Source organism: Acinonyx jubatus, chromosome D4 (assembly GCF_027475565.1).
Source record: "Acinonyx jubatus isolate Ajub_Pintada_27869175 chromosome D4, VMU_Ajub_asm_v1.0, whole genome shotgun sequence".
NCBI lineage: Eukaryota > Metazoa > Chordata > Mammalia > Carnivora > Felidae > Acinonyx > Acinonyx jubatus.
The window spans coordinates 81,354,598-81,377,076 of NC_069391.1; the positions used below are offsets into that span (position 1 = coordinate 81,354,598).

The 22,479-nt window shown below is 41.9% G+C and overlaps 1 protein-coding gene across 5 annotated transcripts in view; it reads right to left on the reverse strand.

Annotated features, from left to right (window-relative positions):
- The window catches only part of TJP2 (tight junction protein 2), a 125,782-nt gene that overhangs the window by 10,605 nt on the left and 92,698 nt on the right, over positions 1 to 22,479 (reverse strand). For all 5 annotated transcript variants that reach the window (XM_053205295.1, XM_053205296.1, XM_015083981.3 and 2 more), the window contains exons 5-17: positions 20,923 to 21,505; positions 17,140 to 17,243; positions 16,355 to 16,508; positions 14,779 to 14,887; positions 14,541 to 14,674; positions 12,541 to 12,607; positions 11,592 to 11,742; positions 7,510 to 7,618; positions 6,065 to 6,275; positions 5,151 to 5,338; positions 4,188 to 4,283; positions 3,532 to 3,611; positions 2,919 to 3,129 (exon numbers count right to left, since the gene is read on the reverse strand). In XM_053205295.1, the coding sequence (XP_053061270.1) occupies positions 2,919 to 3,129; positions 3,532 to 3,611; positions 4,188 to 4,283; positions 5,151 to 5,338; positions 6,065 to 6,275; positions 7,510 to 7,618; positions 11,592 to 11,742; positions 12,541 to 12,607; positions 14,541 to 14,674; positions 14,779 to 14,887; positions 16,355 to 16,508; positions 17,140 to 17,243; positions 20,923 to 21,505 (2,197 nt within the window). The remainder of the gene's footprint in view (positions 1 to 2,918; positions 3,130 to 3,531; positions 3,612 to 4,187; positions 4,284 to 5,150; positions 5,339 to 6,064; positions 6,276 to 7,509; positions 7,619 to 11,591; positions 11,743 to 12,540; positions 12,608 to 14,540; positions 14,675 to 14,778; positions 14,888 to 16,354; positions 16,509 to 17,139; positions 17,244 to 20,922; positions 21,506 to 22,479) is intronic.

A 22,479-nucleotide genomic window follows, 5' to 3' on the forward strand; every position in this document is an offset into this window, starting at 1 on the left:
AAATGGGAAAAAAGGGCAGCCTAACATTTTAACTTATACTGAAAATTAACTTGCTTTGGGGCAAATCTCAAAATAAATCTTCCCTTGTCATCCCCACTTAACTGAGGAATACCGTGAGTTTGCAAGGGGAGTCATTTTAATAGTGTCATAATTAAATACTCATCTGTAGGAAATGGGACTTTCTTGTTACAATGCAACAGGGAAAAGAAGGATATTGACTGTGGGGAGTCTACCTGCAACATAACCCTGGATTTTTGAATTAGGGTGTTCAGAACAGTTCGATTATTCTTACTTACACATTCAAAAAATGCCATAAATTAAAAATCATTAAAAAAACCTTTGATTCTGGCCATCGTGCACACAACCAGGCCACAACCTGGTCAGGCTGACAGAGACGCGGGGAATAGAAAGCATTTAGTGAGACCATCCATGCGGCTTTCAAGACTCAAACTTGGAAGTCTGGAAGAATACTGTAAGAGGCCATTTGGTAGAAAACGGGCTAGTTGGTAAAAGTCATTCAGCACCCTGTTCCATCTGTCCTGAAGACTGCAGAATTCCATGTTAGAGAGGTTGGCACCTCGTGGCCACTTCAAAAGTTCTAGATGAAACTGGAGGCTTAGTATCTTCATTTCTGTTCCAGCCTCTGACTTTAGTTATCCTAAACCTTCAAACTCTTAATGAGCTTTAGGCAAGAAATAGTTTGGTATCCCAAAGGCAGATCTAAGTTACAAATATCAATGCCCTGCCCGTTTGCTAGGCCTTATGCTGACCTTCGGCACACAGAGTAATGTACAGTCCCTGCCTTCAAGAATCTCATCATCCATTAGTGGAGCCGAATAAGGAACTGTTACACCTTTCTACACACATGAGGTCCTACAGATCCTCAGACACAGCCAGCTAGTGTGATTATGCCTGTGCTCCAAAGAGCAAATGATACCCACTCACAGTCAGATAAAGAGAGGGCCCTAGAGTCACTGGCTACTTTCTTCTACCATGCCCCTCCCTTTGTCCAGCCTCCTGCAGCCTGGTTCTTCCTCCACAACCCATGAGTTCCCTCCCTGATGTCTCATATCCTCACATGAACTCCAAATTCAGCTCTAAGGCAAGCCCCTAGCTATTCAATGGACTGAAGCAAAGGCGGGGGTGGGGATAAAGTGTGGGGGTAGGTTTAACAGCACTCATAATGATATAGCTCTTGGTTAAATGGACTAATTATCTGTTAAACAGAGGAATTACGCTATATGACCCCTTTCAGCATTAAAAATACATCTGTGCTGTAACATATAGAATATTGGACACACAGAGACATCAGTTTCTTCTGGGCCCCGCCATTCAATGTGTGACCCTGTAGAAGTCACCTGGCTTTTCTTACGGTCCAATAAGCACACATGAAAAGCTATACCAATGTTAGCTACTGCTATAATAAAAATAGTGATAATAATTATTAATTACATTATTACTATTAGTAGCAGTAGTAAAAACAAGAGGAAAGATGAGTATGAATGTATCAAAAGCCCAAGCTCTTAAGACTCTACATTAAAAAAAAAACCCAGTTTATGGAGCACCTGGGTAGCTCAGTCGGTTAAGTGTCCAACTTCAGCTCAGGTAGTGATCTCACGGTTCGTGAGTTCGAGCCCCACATCAGGCTCTCTGCTATCAGTGCAGCGCCCACTTCAGATCCTCTGTATCCCTCTCTTTCTGCCCCTTCCCCACTTACGTACTCTCTCTCTCTCTCTAAAATAAACATTAAAAAAAAAATTTATGATAGACCACTCTCCTGTGCATTTGGCTAAATTACCTCTCAGTTACAGCATTTCACCATAGTGATAAATAGCACATATCTTTAACAAGAAAAGCCAGTGAAAATAAAACAAGAGTCTAATGTGGACGTATATCTATCTACCCCCCCTTCCCCAGCGTCAGATATGCTAAAAATGACAAGTAGACGGTGAGCAGCACTGAACTCAAAAGAGCTATCATCATTACGTGAAGGATGTTCTATCCACAACAGTCTCCTCACGTTGCTCCCACAAAACTGCATGACCAAAAACTTCATACAACCCTTTTAAACCCTGAATTATACTGCATTCACAGAACTAGTCATGTATGTAGGTATGGCGTATATTCAGTTACTAACACATGCTATGTTCTTAGATTATTTTTTAAGGAACAGTAGCAGTGGGTCTTCATTTCAGGAACTTAATATTCTGTGAAAAAAAATTTTAAACATATACAAAGTAGAGAGAACATAAACTTCCCTGTCTACATTACCCACCTTCAACAACTATCAACTCTTGTTAATATCCCCACCCACTCTCCTCACCAAAGATCATTTAAGCAAATGCTAGGCATGATATTAGGTCATCCATAAATATATATTAGGGTCATCCATGAATACTTTATTTAGTATACATTCCTACAAGATAAAACCTCTTTATTTTTAAACATAACCACAGTATCATTTATCCTAAAAATGGAAGTAACAGAATATCATCCAGTACCCAGAGTGTTCAAGTTTCTATTTTGGGGACCTTTTTAAATAATGAAAGCAAGTTCCTAGCACTCCATTAGTGCACACATGCATGGTAAGTAGAGAACGATACAAGCTATACAGAGATGGGGGTGTTTAGTGGTGCACTGGGCTCAATCACTAGCCTGCAGTCCCACACAAAAATTTGAACCTCATCATAATGACCAATTTTTGCAATGTCATAGATCCTTATGATCATTTTTAGTCAAAATTAAATATACACACTCAATGAGTCTCATAAACTCATTTTATAGGATTAACTTCAAGGAGTCATGAATAGGATTTCAGATTATTCTTCTTTTTTCATATTATTTTCTTGGTTCTTCCATTCTTCAATTCTGTATTTTCCACCGTGGAACAAAGAGACAACATTTTAAATTTCACTTACCTGTAAAAAGATGTGCACAAGTTTTTTTAAGCTTGTTGGCTTGGTCATATAACTTCCGAGAACTTTTGTTGGACGTTGGATTCAACCTCTGTCTCATGGTTTTGACACCTTGTCTGGAGTCTGGGTTGAAAAAAATCACAATCGGGAACCACTGAGTGTAATTCAACAGGTCCACAGCTTTAGGAGTCACATCCAGGAGTGCATGCTTATCCTGTCAGAAATGGGGAAAAGTTACGTCAAAGTTATGTATGTAAAATCATACAGCAGCAAAGAGTTTAAGTAAAGGCTGCATCAGATAAAACTTGTCAATTTAAATCCAAAAGCAGAATGTTTTCCTCCACGTTATGTCCACTTTAATACTACTCGTCTATTGGAACTGCTGAGAAAATGAATTAACAGGTTATCTGGTATAATGTTGAGAACTGAAAAAAACAGTACGTCACTGCCGCTGAACATCACCTGGTTTCCACACAATGCAACAGCTTACATTTATATTTATTTTTTACAATTAACATTTAATGATTATTAAAAACAGATTCTGTCCTAAAAAAGACTCCAGCAAACCATGAGCTAAGTCCTTCCGACAACATGGCCTTCAGATGAATTTCCTCACCTGTTCAATGATTTGCCTCACTGTATTTAACCGCACCACCCCACTGGATTTCTCGGATCCTGCATCTTTTGGTTCCGTTTCTGCAAAAGCAAAAACAAGGGGCTAACCAACTTTTTTAGAAATCAAAATCAGAGACTCCATCAGTCTGACATAAGGTGCCACCCTAAAGAGAGAGGAGAAGCACTCACACCACCTCTTAAATTGAAATCTAATCATGAGGAAGCAGATAGTCCCACAGGTGAGACAAGGGGCTTGGACTCTGCAAGATATCAATGTTAGAAAATAAAGTAGAAAGAGGAGGCTACTTCTGTCTTTGTAGACATAAACACAATATATACTAAACAGTACAGTTTTATCAGTGTTAAATTTCTTGGCAGTGTCACTGTATAGAAGAATGCTCTTGTTCTGAGGAGACTCACATGGCTAAAAAAATGTTACAACGTCTACAACTTAAACTTTTCAAATGGCTCAAAAGAAAATTTTAAGAGTGTGTATCTGTGTCTGTGGTAGGGGTGATATATAGCAAACTTTCTGACTGGTGACAGTGACTGCATGTGAAGGGTATGTGGGTATTCTCCTTTTTTTCCATTTTTCCTTTATATTAGATATTTCTCAAACTGAAAATTTGGGGAGGAAAAGATCATCAACAGACTTACTAGCAGTTTGAAACAGGTCAGGTAACTCATTTGCCAGCTTTTCCAGTGCTATATCTGCTATAGGACCAAATAAGACCACAGGTCTCTTGAAACCAGCTGAAATGAGACAAGAAAGGCCATGGAAACACATTTCCTCAGCTATTAAGAAGCCAAAGTATTTTATAGGCTAGTGATGAACATAATTAAAAAAAGAAATGGTGTGCTCTCCCTCCCTCCCTCCCTCACTTCAGCCCTGTTCTTTCCTGAAGAATATGCCTTACTCCCCTCCCTAGTGTCAAAGATAAAGTTTACTGGGGCACCTGGGTGGCTCAGTCAGTTAAGCATCTGACTTCAGTTCAAGTCACGATCTCATGGTTCATGGGTTCGAGCCTCGCCTCAAGCTCTCTGCTGACAACTCGGAGCCTAGAGCCTGCTTCAGGTTCTGTGTCTCCCTCTCTCCCCCCTCCCCCACTCGCGCTCTCCCTCTCTCTCTCAAAAAATGAATAAACACTTAAAAAAAAAAACTTTACTATAGGCAATATATGAAAACTTTTGAATGGTAGTATCAGAAGAAATAACTGAAGGGGCGCCCAAGTGGCTCAGTGGGTTAAGCTTTCGACTCTTGGTTTCGGTTCAGGTCATGATCTCAGGGTCATGAGATCAAACCCTGCATCAGGCTCTTCACTAAGCCTGGAGCCTGCTTGGGATTCTCTCTCCCTCTCTCTCTCTCTGTCCCTCCACCCCCCCAAAAATTAAAAAAATTAAATAACATAAGATGTGGAAATACACCTCCATGTAAGAGTTGGCACAGCTCACTTTTTTGGAAATTTTATTTCATGTTTGAGTGTGATTCCAACGCTATAACCTGGCATTGGTCTAAGTGGTATGGTAAGTTTGAACCTGACTGTTACAGTGTGAAAATGAAGAAAAACAGGCTCAGAGCCCAGTCAGATCATTTCCTTAGGCCCCACTTAGCTTCCTCACCTTCTCGCAGCAAAACCCTCTCATAGGCTGGGAACTTGGTACTAACTGACACAACGGCTGTTAGATCTTCCCGACTCTTCCTTAAGTTTTTCTTCACGCCAGATCTCTGACCACGCATTCTCCAGAAATCTGCTCTGTCCCCAGCATTGTCTCTCTGGGCATTCTGAACACTGGCCATCTGTTCAGCTCTGAGAGAAAAAAACCACAGGAAGTAAATCTCAAAAGCCAGAAAATGCACAAATGAAGTTAAAATTAACCAAGTCTAGTCAATACTGCTTATGAACTTGGAATAGAAAAGATGCAGCTTGACACCGAAGAGGTTTCACAGAATGGGAAACGTGGGGACATTCTCCACACAGTGGAAGCAGAGAACGGTTGGGTGCACAGAAAACCTACCAGAAATAGCTCAGAACACAATAAACTTGGCCCATTCTGGTAGGATGGAATACAATAAACATAACTAAAATCCATGCCAAAGTATAATCATCTTTACTATTTTCCCCAGTCAGCCAACCAGCAAGTGTTAACTGGGATAGATCAGCCCCGTCCAAGGATGCGGGCCCGACAGCGGACAAGGGCAACCTGTCTCTGAGAGGCATGTTGGTTTGCTACAGCCGCTTGGTAATCTGCTTGTAGGCTACGCAAGGTGGCAGGCACTCCCCTGGAAACCGTTGAAACACCAGCCAGGTGCAACAGCCAACCACATGATGCTAACTAAGTACAGCAGACCATTTAGTGGGTATCTCACAGTCCCGGGCCACACCTCATAAATAAGAATAGGTGGAATAGGTGACGGGAGAGGACACGACGACAAATGATGAAGTTATAGGGGCTTCCTTTTTGAGCAGGGAAGGGACTGTATTGATTTGTGGAACACTTAGGAGAGGTGTATGAGAGTGTATGATCTCTGATACCTGCTTTTGTTGGGGATTAAGCCTTTCTCCAACTCATTTCCGATCCTCACGGCCAGCCAGTGGCCCAGCTTGCCATCGTACAGCGTATCTACCACTCGGAAGACCTCCCCCCTGGTGAAAGCCAGGCTCTGTGGAGTTTCCTTCTCACATTCAAAGTGGCTTCTTATAAAAAACGAATCCCCTCTGCCACAAGCTAGTATGTCTCTATACACTGAAAAACAAAAGCATTGTTGTATGTTGCATTCTGCTTCACAGTCACCAGCTTCTCCTATCCCTGATCACCCTTTTTATTTCTCTTCATTTAGTAAACTCAGTGAACAGACCCGATGGGAATCAGGGCTCAAACAAGGACAGAAAGCTAACTCCCTGAGTCACCATAATGGTTAATTTTGTGTCAACCTGACTGGGCCACAGGGTGCCCAGATGTTTGGTTAAACATTATTCTGTGTGTAACTGAGGGTGTTTTGGAATGAACATTAACATTTAAATTAGTAGACTGAGTAAAGCAGATTGCGCTTCCTCATGTGGTGGGCCTCAGCCAATCAGTTGACGGCTTGAATAAAACAGAAAGGGGAACTCTTCACTGAGTAAGAAAAAACAAACTCTTCCTGCTTTAGAACTAGGACATCAGCTTTTGGGACATCGGCTTTTTTCCTGCTTTCAGACTCAGATGGAAGCATCAGGTCTTCCTGGGTTGTGAGCTTGCTAACCTTCAGACTGTAACTACACCATTAGCTCTCCCAGTTCTCAGGCCTCTGTACTTGGAATGGAACCAAATCATTGGCTCTCGTGGATCTCCAACTTGCCAGCTCACCCTGCAGATTTTGGGACTTGGCCAACCTCTGTAATCATGTGAGCCCATTCCTTATAATAAACATCTATACACACACAAAGACACACACACACACACACACACATATATCCTATTGATTCTATTGCTTTAGAGAGCCCTAATATACTTGCCAGTCAACCCCTGAAGCAGACAGGGAAGATGCTATCAACCCCCATTTTACAGATGAGAACAATGAAGTCTGAAAGGGTATATCAAGTTGTCAGACTTGCATTGTCAAGATAAGGGTATAGCAACTTGTCAGATAAGCATTAATGTGGGAGTTGATCCACAGATGGGGCCCCGTGTATCTTGCATATGGAAACTCCATAAACTCCAGGCAGTACTGAAGGACAGATCACTACTCAGAAAAGCAATTTTATTCCAAATTGACACAACTGGTAAAATGATTTCAGTTGGTGCACAGAAGACATTTCTGTAGGACATTAAATGGTACCCAAATTTTCTCTACATACCTATGACTCAGAAATTGAGTGTGAAGATATACTTCAGTTTTTTAATACCCAGACTTACCTATTCTGGTCCCAAGATACCTCTCTCATCCTTCCTCCCTTCACCCACTCCCCGCATTAAACTAATAACCAAACATGCTCACCATCAGCTCGGCTCTGAGCTAATATGGTCACCATTTCACCTTTAGGGATTTCTAGCAGGTAGAGAACGGCATCTTCCCGAACCAGCCCTCTGAAATCCTGTGTGTTCACCTGATAAGGCAAACAGAAAAACAAACCGAAAAAAAAAAAAACAAAAACACAAAAAACAAAACCAAAACAAAACAAAACAAAAAACAAGAAGAAGAAGAGGTTTTTTAAAAGATGTCACCTAAGTTTTTGTCTCTTTGTTTTTATCAGGGCCTACCCAAAGCAAATCCCAGATATAAAAAAGTCCTTAGTGTCCCAACTGAAACCCTCCCAATACCTCCTATGGGCCTAGGCTGTGTGAGTCACCATACCCTCCTGCCTCCCCACACTGCCAACCGTCCCTTAGAAATAGGCCATTCCATCAAGGATTTGTCACTGGATCAGATTAAACCTTCTTATGATGTTTGTGTGTCTGTCTCTTCTTTGAGTCTCCCATAGAGGTGGTCAGGGAGGTAATATACAATTATGAAACATAACTGTAATGCTATAGGGAGTGGTAGAGTTTTATGGCAAAACAAGCATGCTGGCCCAACTTAAGGCATTAACACTTTAAGTTGATTCAAATAAAAGCCTGAAAATAAAAATGCAATTCCACCTTTCTCCTGTAAGTTCTGTCACCTAAAAGGTTTTTAATATGTGTTTATGAAACTGAAGAGCATTAGCCTTAAATGGCAGACCATTAGCCTAATAGATAGACTTATATATTTAAGCTTCTGGCAAGGAGCCACAACATTTATCCCCCATCGACCAAAGAGGGGACACAGTAATTAGCTTTTGAAAGGTAAGTTACAAAGCAAGTAAAACTGAAATGTGGCACAAAGAAAAAGACATTTTGGAATCTTTGTTCAGTACCTTTAAAATCATTTTAAAACAGAATAGTCAAAAATAAGCAAATATAAAAATTATTTTAGGGGCGCCTGGGTGGCTCAGTCAATTAAGCATGGGACTTTGGCTCAGGTCTTAATCTCACAGCTCTTAAGTTCAAGCCCCGCATCAGGGTCTCTACTGTCAGCACAGAGACCACTTCAGATCCTCAGTCTCCCTCTCTCTCTGCCCCTCTTCCACTATGGCTCTAAGTAAAACATTTAAAAAAAAATGTTTTTTAAGTACCTAATATTTTAACCATATAGAAGTAAAAAGAAGATACAGAATTCCTACGAAATATTTTTTTCAGTCATTGAGGACTATGGAAGTCTTTATTACTTTATCACTGAAAAAAATCATTGAGCCTAAATTAAGATTGGAATTTATGATTAAGTGAAAACAGGCATTAGGTTGACACTTGGTGCTTTTGAAATAAAGTAACTTGCTAAAGCAATCCCATTAACTTTTCCTTTGAAACAGTATTTATCATTTAGGGTATCTGTCATTCCATCTCTCTATCCCCTAATTAGGGATCATCAGATTTTAGAATCTAATCCTTTCTTATGCCGTTTTCATATCTACTACACCTGTGTCTGTATATGGTGACATGTTTTTGTATGCACTCTATATGCCTTTATTTTTATTTAAAAAAAATTTTTTAATGTTTATTTTTTGAGAGAGAGAGAGCACGCACGCAAGTGGAGGAGGGGCAGAGAGAGAGGGAGACAGAATCTGAAGCAGGCTCCAGGCTCTCAGCTGTCAGCACAGAGCCTGACACGGGGCTCAAATTCACGGACCGCAAAATCATGACCGGAGCTGAAGTCACATGCTTAACCGACTGAGCCACCCAGGCACCCCATCTTTATTTTATTTAAATGAGATAAGGCCATAGGGCTTGAGGGAAGACCTTGAGGGTCCATCTGTCCATCCTATGGCCATGTGAGACTGACCTTCCATCGAGCTACAAACTACACTGGTCAAAATTAAATCACACATGGTAGCTACATTTAAAAACTTAGAGGAGTTTCTTTCTCTCTTCCATCCCATAAAAGTTTCTGAAAGAGAAATAAGAACCATACCAGATAAATAATAAGCAAAGAGTTATGCCAAACATGAAAACATATACTTCTGTTAATGGATAAGGCAGATATCCTGCCACAGTACACTGGTGTGTTCATTCCACATGTCAGGCTGCCATCTTTACAAAGGGAAGAGCTCCACTTAAAAAACCCTCAACAGAAGAAAAGTGTTTAGTATATGTACAGAGTTCCCCACATATTCAATTTGGCCGTGAATGCTGGAACAAATTACAGTTAAAAAGGCCAGGACAGCACTTTGATACTGGAAGGTTAGGTTGTACAGTCCTCTCCAAGAAATATCCCCTTTCATTAATCTATTTAGTAGTCTACGAGGACCAGCCGTGTCTGCTGTGAGCCTGAAAAGGATTCTGTATCAGCTACAGCTTTTGATTATATAGCAGCTTCTCTGCCCAAGTAGGCAAGCTCAAGTCTTTTTTACCCTTTTGTAGAGCTGAGAGTTCTTAACAGAAAATTTATTCACGCCCAAGAACAAGGACCATCTATTGTCTGACCTTCAGATGGGATTACTGCCCCAAAAAAAAGCTGGTTCCCATAGTTTTCTTCTTGTCTTTTACTAGGGTGATAACAAAAAATAAGACACTTTCTTAAGTATAAACATTGCATACCATGACTTTTACACATGGAAATGACTCTCCTGTCTTTAACAACTTACAGAGAGGCTTATTAGGCCTTGGGGTGAATTCACTATGTTTTCATGGAAATTCAGAAAATCTTTTTTACCCAAGGATACAAAAATATTTTATTCTTGAACCTTCATGAGCAAAGGCTTCCAAATTCCTGACTTCCTATAGCCCCACATTAGTTAGGAAATAATGCTTTCTCTCCTTTGGTATCAGCCCAAAAGTAAATTGGTATGAGCTGGCACTCTGATGGGATTCTTATCGATAACACTTGGTAAGTGGTATTTCCTAGGATCACGTGGTACCACCAGGTTCACTCAGGTACACTTGGTCTTCTAGGATCCTGACCAGAGCCAAGGAAGGTTTAGAATATCACTGGAAAGCTTCAGCAAAGCTCATGATCAAGCTTTGCCCTTCATCTGCTCCAGAAATGAAATCTGAACTACCGCAGTGAGGCCAAGAGCCAAGGAAGAGGACCACCTGTTTTGGGGCTCTGTTGCCTGCTTCCTTGGGAATTCTGCAACTTTTTTTCTCCTCTCTCCTTTGAACCTAGATACTTTTACCAGCCCCCCTAATAAACTCATAAGAAATGCAAGTTTACAGAAGCAGAAATTCCAGTGAAGACAGTTCCCTGTATTTTCAGAGTCACGAGGTATTTGACATTCTTTATTCAGAAGCCAATGGAAAATACATTATATGTATCTCATGAAATGTCAAAGCTGAGTTTATTTTCTAAAAGTAGTAGATTATATAAACATATATATAGTAACTTTAAAAGGACCAATATTTGATTAACCAGAAATTCCCATTCCTGGTCAATTTTAGATGTAAACAACATCCTGAGTGGCAGCAACTTGTTATTTTCCAGTGGGGAGAAGAACAGACATTGACCTTCCTGCTCTGTACCAGGAACTCTGCTAAATGCCTTGTGAGTGTTATCCATTCCAATCTTCCAGGGCCCCTGCAAGGCAGGTATTCTCATCCCCATTGAACAGATACTGAAACCTGAGTGTCAGGGTTAAACCAAGGTCACGGAACTAATGAGAGGGTGGGAGTGGATTCAAGGCTGATGATCTAAGCCAACACCCACCCTTGTTCAAGTTCAGCACACTGCCTTAAGAGTGACAGCCAGGCAGGGAATCAATAAAAAACAAACAAACATTAGCAAGATCTTTTGAGAGGTCTTCCTCCTAGGCCTTAAGTTAGAATCTCAATCTTTCTGTTAAGCTTACTAATAAAAATCTTAGCAAGGGTCTTAAACACTATAAATCCCCACAGGCATGGCCATGAGTTTTGGGTTCCAGGACTGAGAAGACAGGGCCCATTCAGGGAAACAGAACTTATGTTTAGCACAAACAAACCTGCTACTGGTCCGTTTTCACGAGCTAGACACTTCCCTTATAATCAGCTCTTCCCCAGTAACGTCTAGAAACGGGGCTGGGCTTTTCCTACCTTCAGAATCTGGTCCCCTTCTTGAAGGCCTTCTTGCTCTGCGGAGGTCCCCTCTTGAATGCCAGCCACAAATATCCCAACGTCATTGCCACCAGCCAACCGGAGGCCCACGCTGTCTCCCTTCTGAAACCTCACCATTTTGGTATTGGGACTGCAATCGGTTCGGTTTTAGAAAAGAAAGATGGGAGATTTTTCTTTGTGAAGGAGAACAACATTAGTGAAAGATTTAATTTCTTCTATTTATGGAGAGATTTACATATTAAAAATCTCTCGTTTTTATCTGTCGTTTTTGGGACTATGAGATGAACATCAGCAGGCCCACTTAACTGGTTAATAAGTAGAAATACAGGTGTTTATGTAAACTCATTCAAGATTAGAAAGCAAACAAAAGGCTGGGCTAGGCCATCTGACTCCCACTTTAGGATTCTCCCAAAGGAAAGCTTGCGGCCACCACAGGATTCTTGCCAAATGGAGACACAACCTGGGTCCAGCAAGGTCGGATCTTACTCCAGAAGCTGCCCCTCTCTACCACCACTGAACCACACGGGTTCTCATTATCCAGAGCAGAGCACTGTGTCATTTCTATCCTCCCTCCACATGCTAGGATCGTCAGGATACTACAACCCTGTAGGTCCTGTAGTTAAGCAACATTTCACCTATTTGAGAGTTACCAATTTGGCAAACTCAAATACTCAGAATCACATTCTGGAAAAGCAGCCAGATAACTAGACAAGCAAAGTTAACATTACAAAGTTCGCCAAATTCCACATTTTTCTTTTCCTACAAGTTATTTCTCTTTCTTATAAACACTAACAATAGAGGTTGGTTAACAGTGGCCCATTATATGCAAAACTGCCATCTGCAGTTAAAAAACACCAGTGTACTTCAGTTAAGGACACTGAGGTGTGTGGAAGGAGAAAGGAAAAGAGAGAGGGGCTGAAAGATATACCCATATATTGCTTCATCTTCAGGACTAGGACGGAGAAAGGTTCTTGGGGCTGCTTTTGGTTGAGGAGCTGTGGATTAAAAACCATCTATCATTAACAAGAGAACTAGAGTGAGTTTGTCTCTATAAAGATCACAAAATCCACAAAAATCCAAATCGGTACCTTATGCTACATATAAATCATCACATCAGACAACGAAAATAAGTCTTTAAGGTGAAGTTTAATTTGGAGGCATTAGCAGGTACGAATAGATTCTCAAAATAAGTGAGGTAAGAAACTTCCAAAATCCCAGGTGCACAGTCACATGCGAAAGAACATTTTATATACTTTAAAAACCACATAAATCGGCCCTTACCATCAATAAATATTTATTATGTAAAATCACGATGATAATTTTAGGGCAACGGGGCAGGGCTGGAGGATGGGGTTGAGATCAGAAGTGGGAAACAAAAGGACTTCAGTTAATCAAATAAGACAAAATTTAACTGTGACAGGATTGGAAACATATATATTTGGGGGGCACGTGGGTGGCTCGATCAGTTGAGTGTCCAGCTCTTGATTTCAACTCAGATCAAGACCTCACACTTTCATGAGTTTGAGCCCTGAGTCATGAGCCCTGAGAGCTTGGGATCCTCTCTCTCCCTCTCTGCCCCTCCCCTGCTCATGCTCTCTCTGTCTCTCTCAAAATAAAAATAAAGGAAATAAAACAAATACATATATATATATATACACATTTAGTCTCTGCCCCCAGTTCCTAATACAGAGCTCCTAAAATCCCTGTAATTTCCGGAGTGATATGGGTGCCAGGACAATCTTCTCTCTTTCCTCTTTGCCTTCAGTTCCTGACACAAGTCCTACATCTCTTGGAATTTCCTCTATCTCTGTCTCTAAAGAGAGAACTCCTCGATAGCCTCAAGATGGGGACTGGTCACCAGACAGAGCAACCCATGATTAGAAGCTTAGAACTTTCAGCCTACCTCCCCACCATCTGGGAGGGGACAGGGGTTAGAGACTCAGTTAATAACTGATCACACACATGACAGAGCCTCCGTAAAATCCATAAACTATGGAGTTTGGAGTGCTTTAGGGTCAGTGAACACACTGAGATACTGGGAAGGGTGGTACGCCTGGAGAGCACCTGGCAGCTCTGTGCCCCTCACCCTATACCTTGCTTCCATCTGGCTGTTCCTCTGTCGTATAAAAACCGGTAATAGGAAGTAAAGTGCTTCCCTGAGTTCTGTAAGCCAGTCTAGCAAATGATCAAACCAGAGTGAGGAGGAGGTTATGGGAACCCTCGGTTCAGAGCTGATTTGGTCAGAAGTATAGGGAGCACCTGGGGATTGCAGTGGTGTCTGCAGTGAAGGTATCTTATGGGACTGAATGCTTAACCTGTGGGGTCGGCACTCAACTCTGGGTAGCCAGTGCCAGGACTGAAGTGAATTGTAGGATGATCAGTTGGTGTCTGGAGAATTCGAGAATTGGTAGTTGAGTAGGGGAAGAAACCCACACGTTTGGTGTCAGAAATGTTAATGTTTGTTTATTTTTGAGAGAGAGAGAGAGATAATGGGGGAGGGGCAGAGAGAGAGAGGGGGAAACAGAATCTGAAGCAGGTTCCAGGCTCAAGCTGACAGCAGCAGGCTCAATATGGGGCTCAAACTCATGAACTGCGAGATCATGACCTGAGCCTACGTTGGACACCCAACCAGCTGACCCACCCAGGCGCCCCTGGTGTCAGAAATGTTAAGAGCAGAGCAGTTCAGGTTGGGATCAGAGATGGGAAACACAAAGACCATAAATATAGTGAAACATTTAAAAAATGTGACCAATCTGTTGGCATATGGTAAGGGCTATTATTCTTGTAAGTTTTTTTAATATTAAAAGAGACTGGAGTGCCTCTTCCACATATCTGAATGATTTCTTAATAACTTCTCTCTCCTTCTGGCCACCCTCTGGAATGACCAAGCACATACTTCCGAACACAGCTGTTTACAAGGAGCCTCACCTGGCGGTTCCTCTTGGTATTTGGGTTCCTTGCTGTTCTCTGTGCCAAGTGCAGCTGCAGCGTCCCCCATGGACTTAAAGGGAGTGGGTGTGGCGCCCATCCTGGACCATCTGTTCTGCATGTCCTCTCTTGAACTTAAGCACACATCATGTTAATGTCTCATAATGCAACAGATCTGTAAAATGTATGTGTGTACATTCACGGTGTCGCGCATGAGGGAAAGTATACATCATCTTACTTTGGTCTTTCCTTCAGCTTTTCATTTGAGGAATGATAATCATAATCGGAATACTGCTGCCGTCTCTCCTCTGGAGAAAATGATCGGTTTGACTCTATTTCTGAGATATCTGGTTTCAAAAATAAGAAAAGACTTCTTATTAAGATATTGAAGACTGTACCAGAAGTGATATTATTCTCTGGGTAAGCCAATATGAGAAATGGAAAAGAGGCAGGAGTAAATGTGCTGTTAGTCTAGCAGTCTTCCCTTGAAGCAAATCTGAGCCTTTGAAGGGAAAGACATTAATTAATAAAGAGGAAGCCAAATTCAGAATTTTATGTTCCTCCTTCATTACACCTTCCGTCAAAGCTGCTACTGAGGAGTCAGAATTCAATTACTGGATCATACATGTATCCACTCATTTTTAACCACACAGAGCAGTGCTTCTCAAACTTAAATGTGCATATGAATCACCTGGGATCTTGTTAGACTAGCTATTCTAGCACACAATCAGGCCTGTGATTCTGTGATTCCAGCAAGCTCCCAGAGGCTCATGCAGCCAATGGGCTAAGGATCACACTTGAAATAGCAAGTAAATAACCTATAAGCTCTTAGCATACTGGGATTATTTCTCCTGCTCTGTTTTCCTGCACTGCACTCATAGCAGTAACCAAATGATTAGACTTTTGATATGATGGAAGTTAACCTAAGTTGTATGGTTTCATAAAATAATTCTTTTAAAAATCAGCATGGCTGGGGCACCTGGGTGGCTCAGTTGGTTAACCATCCAACTTCAGCCCAGGTCATGATCTCACAGTTTGTGAGTTTGAGCCGTGCATCAGGCTCTGTGCTGACAGCTGGGAGCCTGGAGCCTGCTTTGGCTTCTGTGTTCCTTTCTTTCTCTGCCTCTCTCTCTCTCTCTCTCTCTCTCTCTCTCTCTCTCTCTCTCTCTCAAAAATGAGTAAACTTAAAATCAACATGTCTGTCTTCAAACTTGAGTACTTAATATTTTCCAAGTTCTTCTGCACAAAGGCAGTACTAGATGGTTAGTATCATACCTACTTATTTTTATTGGTAAGTTTTTGCATCGTTAAAATGTGACCCCATGTGTAATTCAGATTTAAGAAGTGAGTATTGCTTCCTAAGACAGAAGAGATGACACAGATTGCTAATTGATGAATACCACAATATTCAGCCATTCTGTTTAGCTATCTTCCATATAACCTTCCCTTTACTTGAAATATTAATACCGCTTTTTAAACATATGTAAGAAAGTAGAAGACTGAACAATTTACAAATGGATGTGGTTAGGTCTTTGAGCCACTCACACATATATTTTTTACGAACGAGTTTTTTTTCAGTGGCCTAAAACAGATTCCACTGGGGACTTCACAAGTCCACCTGAATTTCATATTGGAAAACTAGTATCAGCAGACACTTTAGTAAGAAAATAACCACCACTTATCCGAATTAAATTTTAAAACAGAAGCTTTTGTTGTAAATTTAACTTCCAGCTGGATGGCTATACTACAGTGAGAATGGAAAAGCAACAGCCTTCCTTGTTTCCAGCCAAGCTCACAGGCTTCCCCCTCTTTACCTTCTATTTCTGAGTCGCTGTCATTTAACGACGGGATGTTGATGAGTGTTTGCCTGCTGTCTCTCAACACCACTAGCTGGAGTTTTCCTCTTGACTTTTCTATCAGTTTTCGAGCATCCGTTAAAGACATGTTCTCAGTTACAGTTCCATTTATCTGTGTTTATGAATAATGGTCATGTTACATGTGATGCAGCTGTTCACAGCAAAATAGAAACTTTGTATTTTGCCCTTCTAAAAGTGTAAAGTCTTTGCTCAGCTATTCAAACAACATGAGTTTTAGGATGACTGAATAAAAATGGATTATCCTTTAAATTAAATATAACCCTGCATGCCTGGATCTCAAAGACAGGCATGAGAGAGCTGTGGTACACTTAAGTTACTCTGCTAATTTATTTAACTTCCAAGCTCAAGACGATGGTTTGGTTTACTACTGGAACATGTTTCCTGACTGGAGAGGTTTACAGAAACTATTAAACATTCAACATTCATGTACTACCAACTCTCCCTCTCATCTTTCCTTAGTTTAGGGAATAGGAGCTTAAACTTTAAATAAACAGGGAATAAGAAAGTATTCAATGAATTTTTTTTAAAAAACTAACATGACACTATTACAAATCTCCATGTCTGGTTTTTGTGATAAAAATCTCACCCCACTGCCCTTCCCAGCTTTTGTCTTATTATTGACTCCCATCTCATCAAAGTTTCACTCTATCAGCATTCAAATAGGAAATTTGGACTAGAAAGATAAACATGAATTCAGTTGTTCTCTACCCTGTATCACCAACCTTGAGAATTATATCTCCTTCATGCAGGTTGCCATCTTTATTTGCCAGACCAGTTCTGGTCATTTCCTTTATGAAAATCTGACTCCCAAGCCGGAGACCATACTCTAGAAGACAAACACATAAACATACACATATTTCATCAACTTGTTCAGAACACTTAGTCTGGTTCTTAGGTCAATTTTTAAATATTTATGAAAAATTAATTTTGCACATAGGACATTCTGTCAGACAACCAGCCTGGACTCATCAAAAAAGTCATTGACATAAAAAACAAAAGAGGCAGAAAGGACTGTTCTAGATTGAAAGAGACATAAAAGCCAAATGCAACGCATGAACCTTCACTAGGTCCTGGATCCAGTATGGGACAGAGGTGGGAGGGGGGATACGTTATTTTAGAGCAACTTCAAAATGAACCACACTACAATATATTAAAAGGGATATTAATGTTAATTTTCTAAAGAACCCACAATGGCATTTTGGTTATATGGGAGAATGTTCTTATGCCCGGGAGATACCTGCTGAAATATTTAGGGCTAAAGGGGGTCATCCTTGCAGTTTACTTTCAAGTGGTTCCAAAAAACCACTGAGAGATAGAAGAGGTGTGGAAGAGGAAGAGAGAAGGAAGAAAAGGGAGAAAAGAAGGGGAAAGAAAACAAATGTGGCAAAATGTTGACAAATGGAAAAACTAGGTGAAGGCTATATGAGTATCTGCTCTAAAATGAACACTTTTCAAAATGGGGCCCAAAGAAACCACCTCAGTACATCTCAATAAAGATGTTCTGCTGACAGTGCAGTTGCCTACAGAAAGGAAAGTGGTATACCCTTCATGTGTAATGACTTAGCTGTGTGGGTTTGACAGTGAAGAAATTTCAGTGTGTGAAGAAAACAGGTCAGTAAGCCAAGCCAAGCAATAAAGTATTGAAGTAAAACCTGTGTACTCAGGGGGTTTGTGAACTTTGGATTGCTCTGAAAAGAAAAAACACTGTATTTACTAAATATGCACAGTGAAAAGTATTTTAAATACTATTCAGACTCTTCTGATTTTACTTATTAGACTTATGAAAATACCTAATTTAAGGATAAATTTTTGCTGTTTTAGGAACCACAACCCAGCAGGTTTTAAAAAGAAACACCTTCAAATTTATTATTATTGTTCTGGACTCAAAATCTTACAATTTCAAAACAAAGTAACTTCCTACCATTTAAAAAGGTTATGAAGTAGATTTAAAGATAAGTTTTTTTTTCAAGTATAATTAACATACAGTGTTCTATTAGTTTCAGGTGTACAATATAATGATTCAGTAATTTTATACATTACTCAGTGCCCAACATGGTAAGTGATCTCCTTCACCTATCTCAGCCATCCCCCCCCCCACTTCCCCTCTGGCAACTACCAGTTTGTCCCCTAAAATAAATTTTAAGTGCTTTACAGTGAGTTAGCATCAGATCTTATGACAACAATTAAAAAAGTTGAGGTCCATCTCCACCCCTTTAGGAAGGTGATGAGAAAGAATAAGGGTAAGACAGCATCTTCTTTCATGGATGACAGTTCCTTGTTGGTTAAACAGCCTCACAGCCCAGCACAGAAGGCTATGACAGCTTGAGTGATGACTTCTTTCTCATGTGTCAATTCTTCTATCCTCTTAAAAACTGCAGTCTTACTGTACAGTTGCAAATAGGTTGTTATTGGTGTATTATGGGCATCTCTTAAATGGAGAAAAAAATGAGTTGACCAGCTTCTAAGACACGTACCAGCAAAGCTATCTGGTGCCCAGGAAATGCAACGGGGCAATTCAAATGGATATTTTTATTAGTCAAATATAGGTCTTTCCTACTGTTAGATTTCTTTGAAGATTAGTTTTTATGCAACTCTTGCCAGTGATAGCCAAATTATTGTGTAATCCTAACAAACAGCAAAATTATCTTTTAAAAATTGGAACTTTTTTTCCCCCAATGAATTCCAAGTTTAAGTAACAAAATGGCCTAGGAGGAATAAAATGCTGTCTCAACAAAGGGACTTAGCCCCTTCTATCCTTGATAGTATTACTAAGACCAGGCATGACTTAGGCGTCTCTTACAGACAAGATCTTTTCAAGATTCATTAGTGAGTCTTGAAATCAATGTAGTAAGTTATGAACAGTATTTTAAAATGTAATGGAACCTCTCAGAATGCATCACACAGAAAAAGTACTGTTCCATGAAAGGTTTGTTCAAGTTTTTTGATATGAAGATGCATCCGTGATTGTTTGCAAGATGTGGTTCTTTCTGCATTGGAAGGGAAGGAGGAGGGAAAGGAAAGGGAAAGAGGCGAAGAAGAGAAAGAGAAGGAAAAGTCTGAAAAGCACTACCTTGGGTAACTCAAGAACCTGGAGTACCAGTCCTATAGAAGGTGTATCAGGCCTCTCTGAGGGAGGTCTCATGCCAGGTCATCTTTCTCAAAATTTCTCCAGTCCATCTTCTAATCTGGGAGCAGGATGGTTTTTACTCTATAATTCTTGTAGGTTCATAAATTAATATAGCATTATCAATGGTTGTAAAGATTCTGTAGAATCCTTAAACCTCCTAAGATGCGCATTCCTTAGAGATAGGAAAGTCTCGACTCACTCCTCTGTTTTCTGGGACTGGACTCTGCATAGCACATTACTCACATCCTTGTGTTATTCTTTAGGTATTTCGATGGGCACCTAGTTCTAGACTCAACTTTGTGCTCCACTAGAAGTAAAAACAAAACAAACCCTCTCATCAGACAGGCTATGTGAAATGTCAGCTCCCAACCTAAAGGGCAAGAAGTTAACTTTGCATTCTTGGGTGCTCTTCATTGTTCTTCCTCTTGGAGGGAGAAGTAAAGAACAGAAATAAAAGATATATGACAAGTAATTTAAAAAGTCAGAACCAAGAACCAATGCAGGGAACATCTCCGCACTGGCTCTAAAGCCTTGTTCATCCACCTACTTGTTTCTGATCATCTATCTACTTCCAGGAGATGCAATTTGTGTTCTGGCTCACCACTTCCTGGCTTCAAGATGTGGGCAAGTCGCTTCCCTTCTTGAAGTTTCCAATCCTCGCCTAACTAAGGGACTGCTGGCTTCTCTAACTGCCACGTGGGGCTTTAGTGAATTTTGGATGAGCTGAACCATGTGCAAGTGCTCCAAGGAATGCAGTGTGGGACAGGCAGGCTGGACCAGGGCCCTCCTCATCTGTGGGCACACCAAAACTTCTCTGCACCACGATGCTCCCCACCGGGCAACAGGAGTAAAGTCTCCTACCTACCACACAGGACTCTGGTGAAGATTAAGAGTTATTTATTCAGCGCAGGCCTGGCACAGAGCAAACGCTCAAGATCAGCTAGAGTCTGATTTACTCTCATGGTTTCACCGCTCAAGCTGCACCAGGCTCACCAGGAGAGCTTGTTAACACAGACTCTGGTCTCTCTCCGTGTTTCAACTCGGCGGGGCTGGGCTGGGGCCTGAGAATCTGCATTTACTGCGAGTGTCCAGGTGGTGCATAGGCTGCTTTGAGAACCCCTGGCCTAGGAGTTTAAAGCCACATTTCTGCAGCCTGGCTCTGCCATTGGTGACACAGCTTTGTGAAAGTTAATGAACTTTTCTGTGCCTCAGTCTCCTTGTCTACATAAGGCAGATATAAGTAACTCCCACATGCGGTGGTTACGAGGAAGAAATGAGCCAGCTGGCACAAAGCATCTGGGTCAGTGCTTGGCACACAGTAAGTGCCACGTAAGAGTTAGCTGTTGTAATAGTGCTCTTCTTCAGCAAGCATGCCTACCTTCATTTGCTTTGCTTTTCACCAGAAGAACCCCGATGGGCCTGTCCGAGTCCGGCCGCCCCCTCAGCTCAGGGCTGGGGCTGCAGGAGTGCAAGTGCTCGCGGCTGCGGCTCCGGGACGCCGTGTATCGGGCATCGGGCTGGGCCCTGCGGCCGTACTCCTCCTCCGGGCTGTAGGCTCGGTCGTAAGCTCGGTCGTAGGCCAGGTCTGTGCTCCGGCCGCGGCTGCGCTCCCGGGCCCGCCCATAGTCGTCGTGGTCCAAACCCCGCTCCAGGCTGCGGCCGCGGCTACGCTCTCGGCCCCGCCCATAGTCATCGTGGTCCAAACCCCGCTCCAGGCTGCGACCGCGACTGCGCTCGCGCTCTGGACTCCGTGCCCTCTCGTGGGGCCGCCCCCTCTCCGGACTGTCCTCCCAGCTGCGGCTGCGCGCACCGTGGCTGCTGCGCCGGCTCCTCTCGCTGTACCCGCTGCGGGCACTTCTGCCGTCGAACTCGTCCATCACGTCAAAAGCGCGGTCATCCTCACCGACAGACGGGCTGCCCTGGGGTGGGGCCAGCTGGACCTTCCGGGGCCTCTTGACCACCTGTCATTCAAGCAAACGCAGGGGGGATGCAGGACAAGCACAGTTACAGAGGATGCAGGGTTAAGAGCCCAGCCAGCCCTGCTTCTCCTTTCAGTAAAACTCTGTCCCCACCAACTCACTAAGCCTTGAGTATAATAAGACCATGAGTGTAACTCTGAACACAGGGCCTCTAAAATCTGCTTCTACTCAGTGTTCTGAATAGCATCAAGGGACTTTAAATCACTAAGTTATGAAAATGAAAATCCAGAAATTGAAACATTCTGGATACAACTGCCTAATTCATTCAAAAGTCAGTGTCAGTAATGGAGTGGGAGGGGACAGCGTAGTGAGAGGGCAGAGAGAAAGAAGGACCCTTCCAGATTAAAAGGCATTGAAGAGATTAATGACCAAATGCAATGCCTGAGCCCTGATTGGAATCCTGGATGGGGAAGAAAAGTCTATTGAAAACATCTTGGGATATGGACTGGGTATTAGATGATACTTTAAAGTCATTAATTTCCTCATAGTGTTATAGTTATGTAAAACAATGTCCTTATTTAGGAGATGCATGCTGAAGTAAGTAGGATTGACACTGTCGTATCTGCAGCTTTCCTTCAAATGGTTTACTGAAAATACGTTGTTTATATACATAAAAACATCAAGTGGAGGGGCGCCTGGGTGGCTCAGGCGGTTAAGCATTGGACTTCAATTCAGGTCATGAAGTTTGAGCCCCAGGTCAGGCTGTCTGGTGTCAACACAGAGCCTGCTTCAGGTCCTGTGTCCCCTTCTCTTTGTCCCTCCCCAACTTGCGCTCTCTCAAAATAAACTTAAAAGGAAAAGAGAGAGAGAAAGAAAAATCAAGTGGGGCACGTGGGTGACTCAGTCAGTTAAGCGTCCAATTCTTGATTTCAGCGCAGGTCATGATCCCGTGGTTGTGGGCCTGAAGCCTGCTTGGGATTCTCTCTCTGCCCCTCCTCCACTCACACACGGGTGCC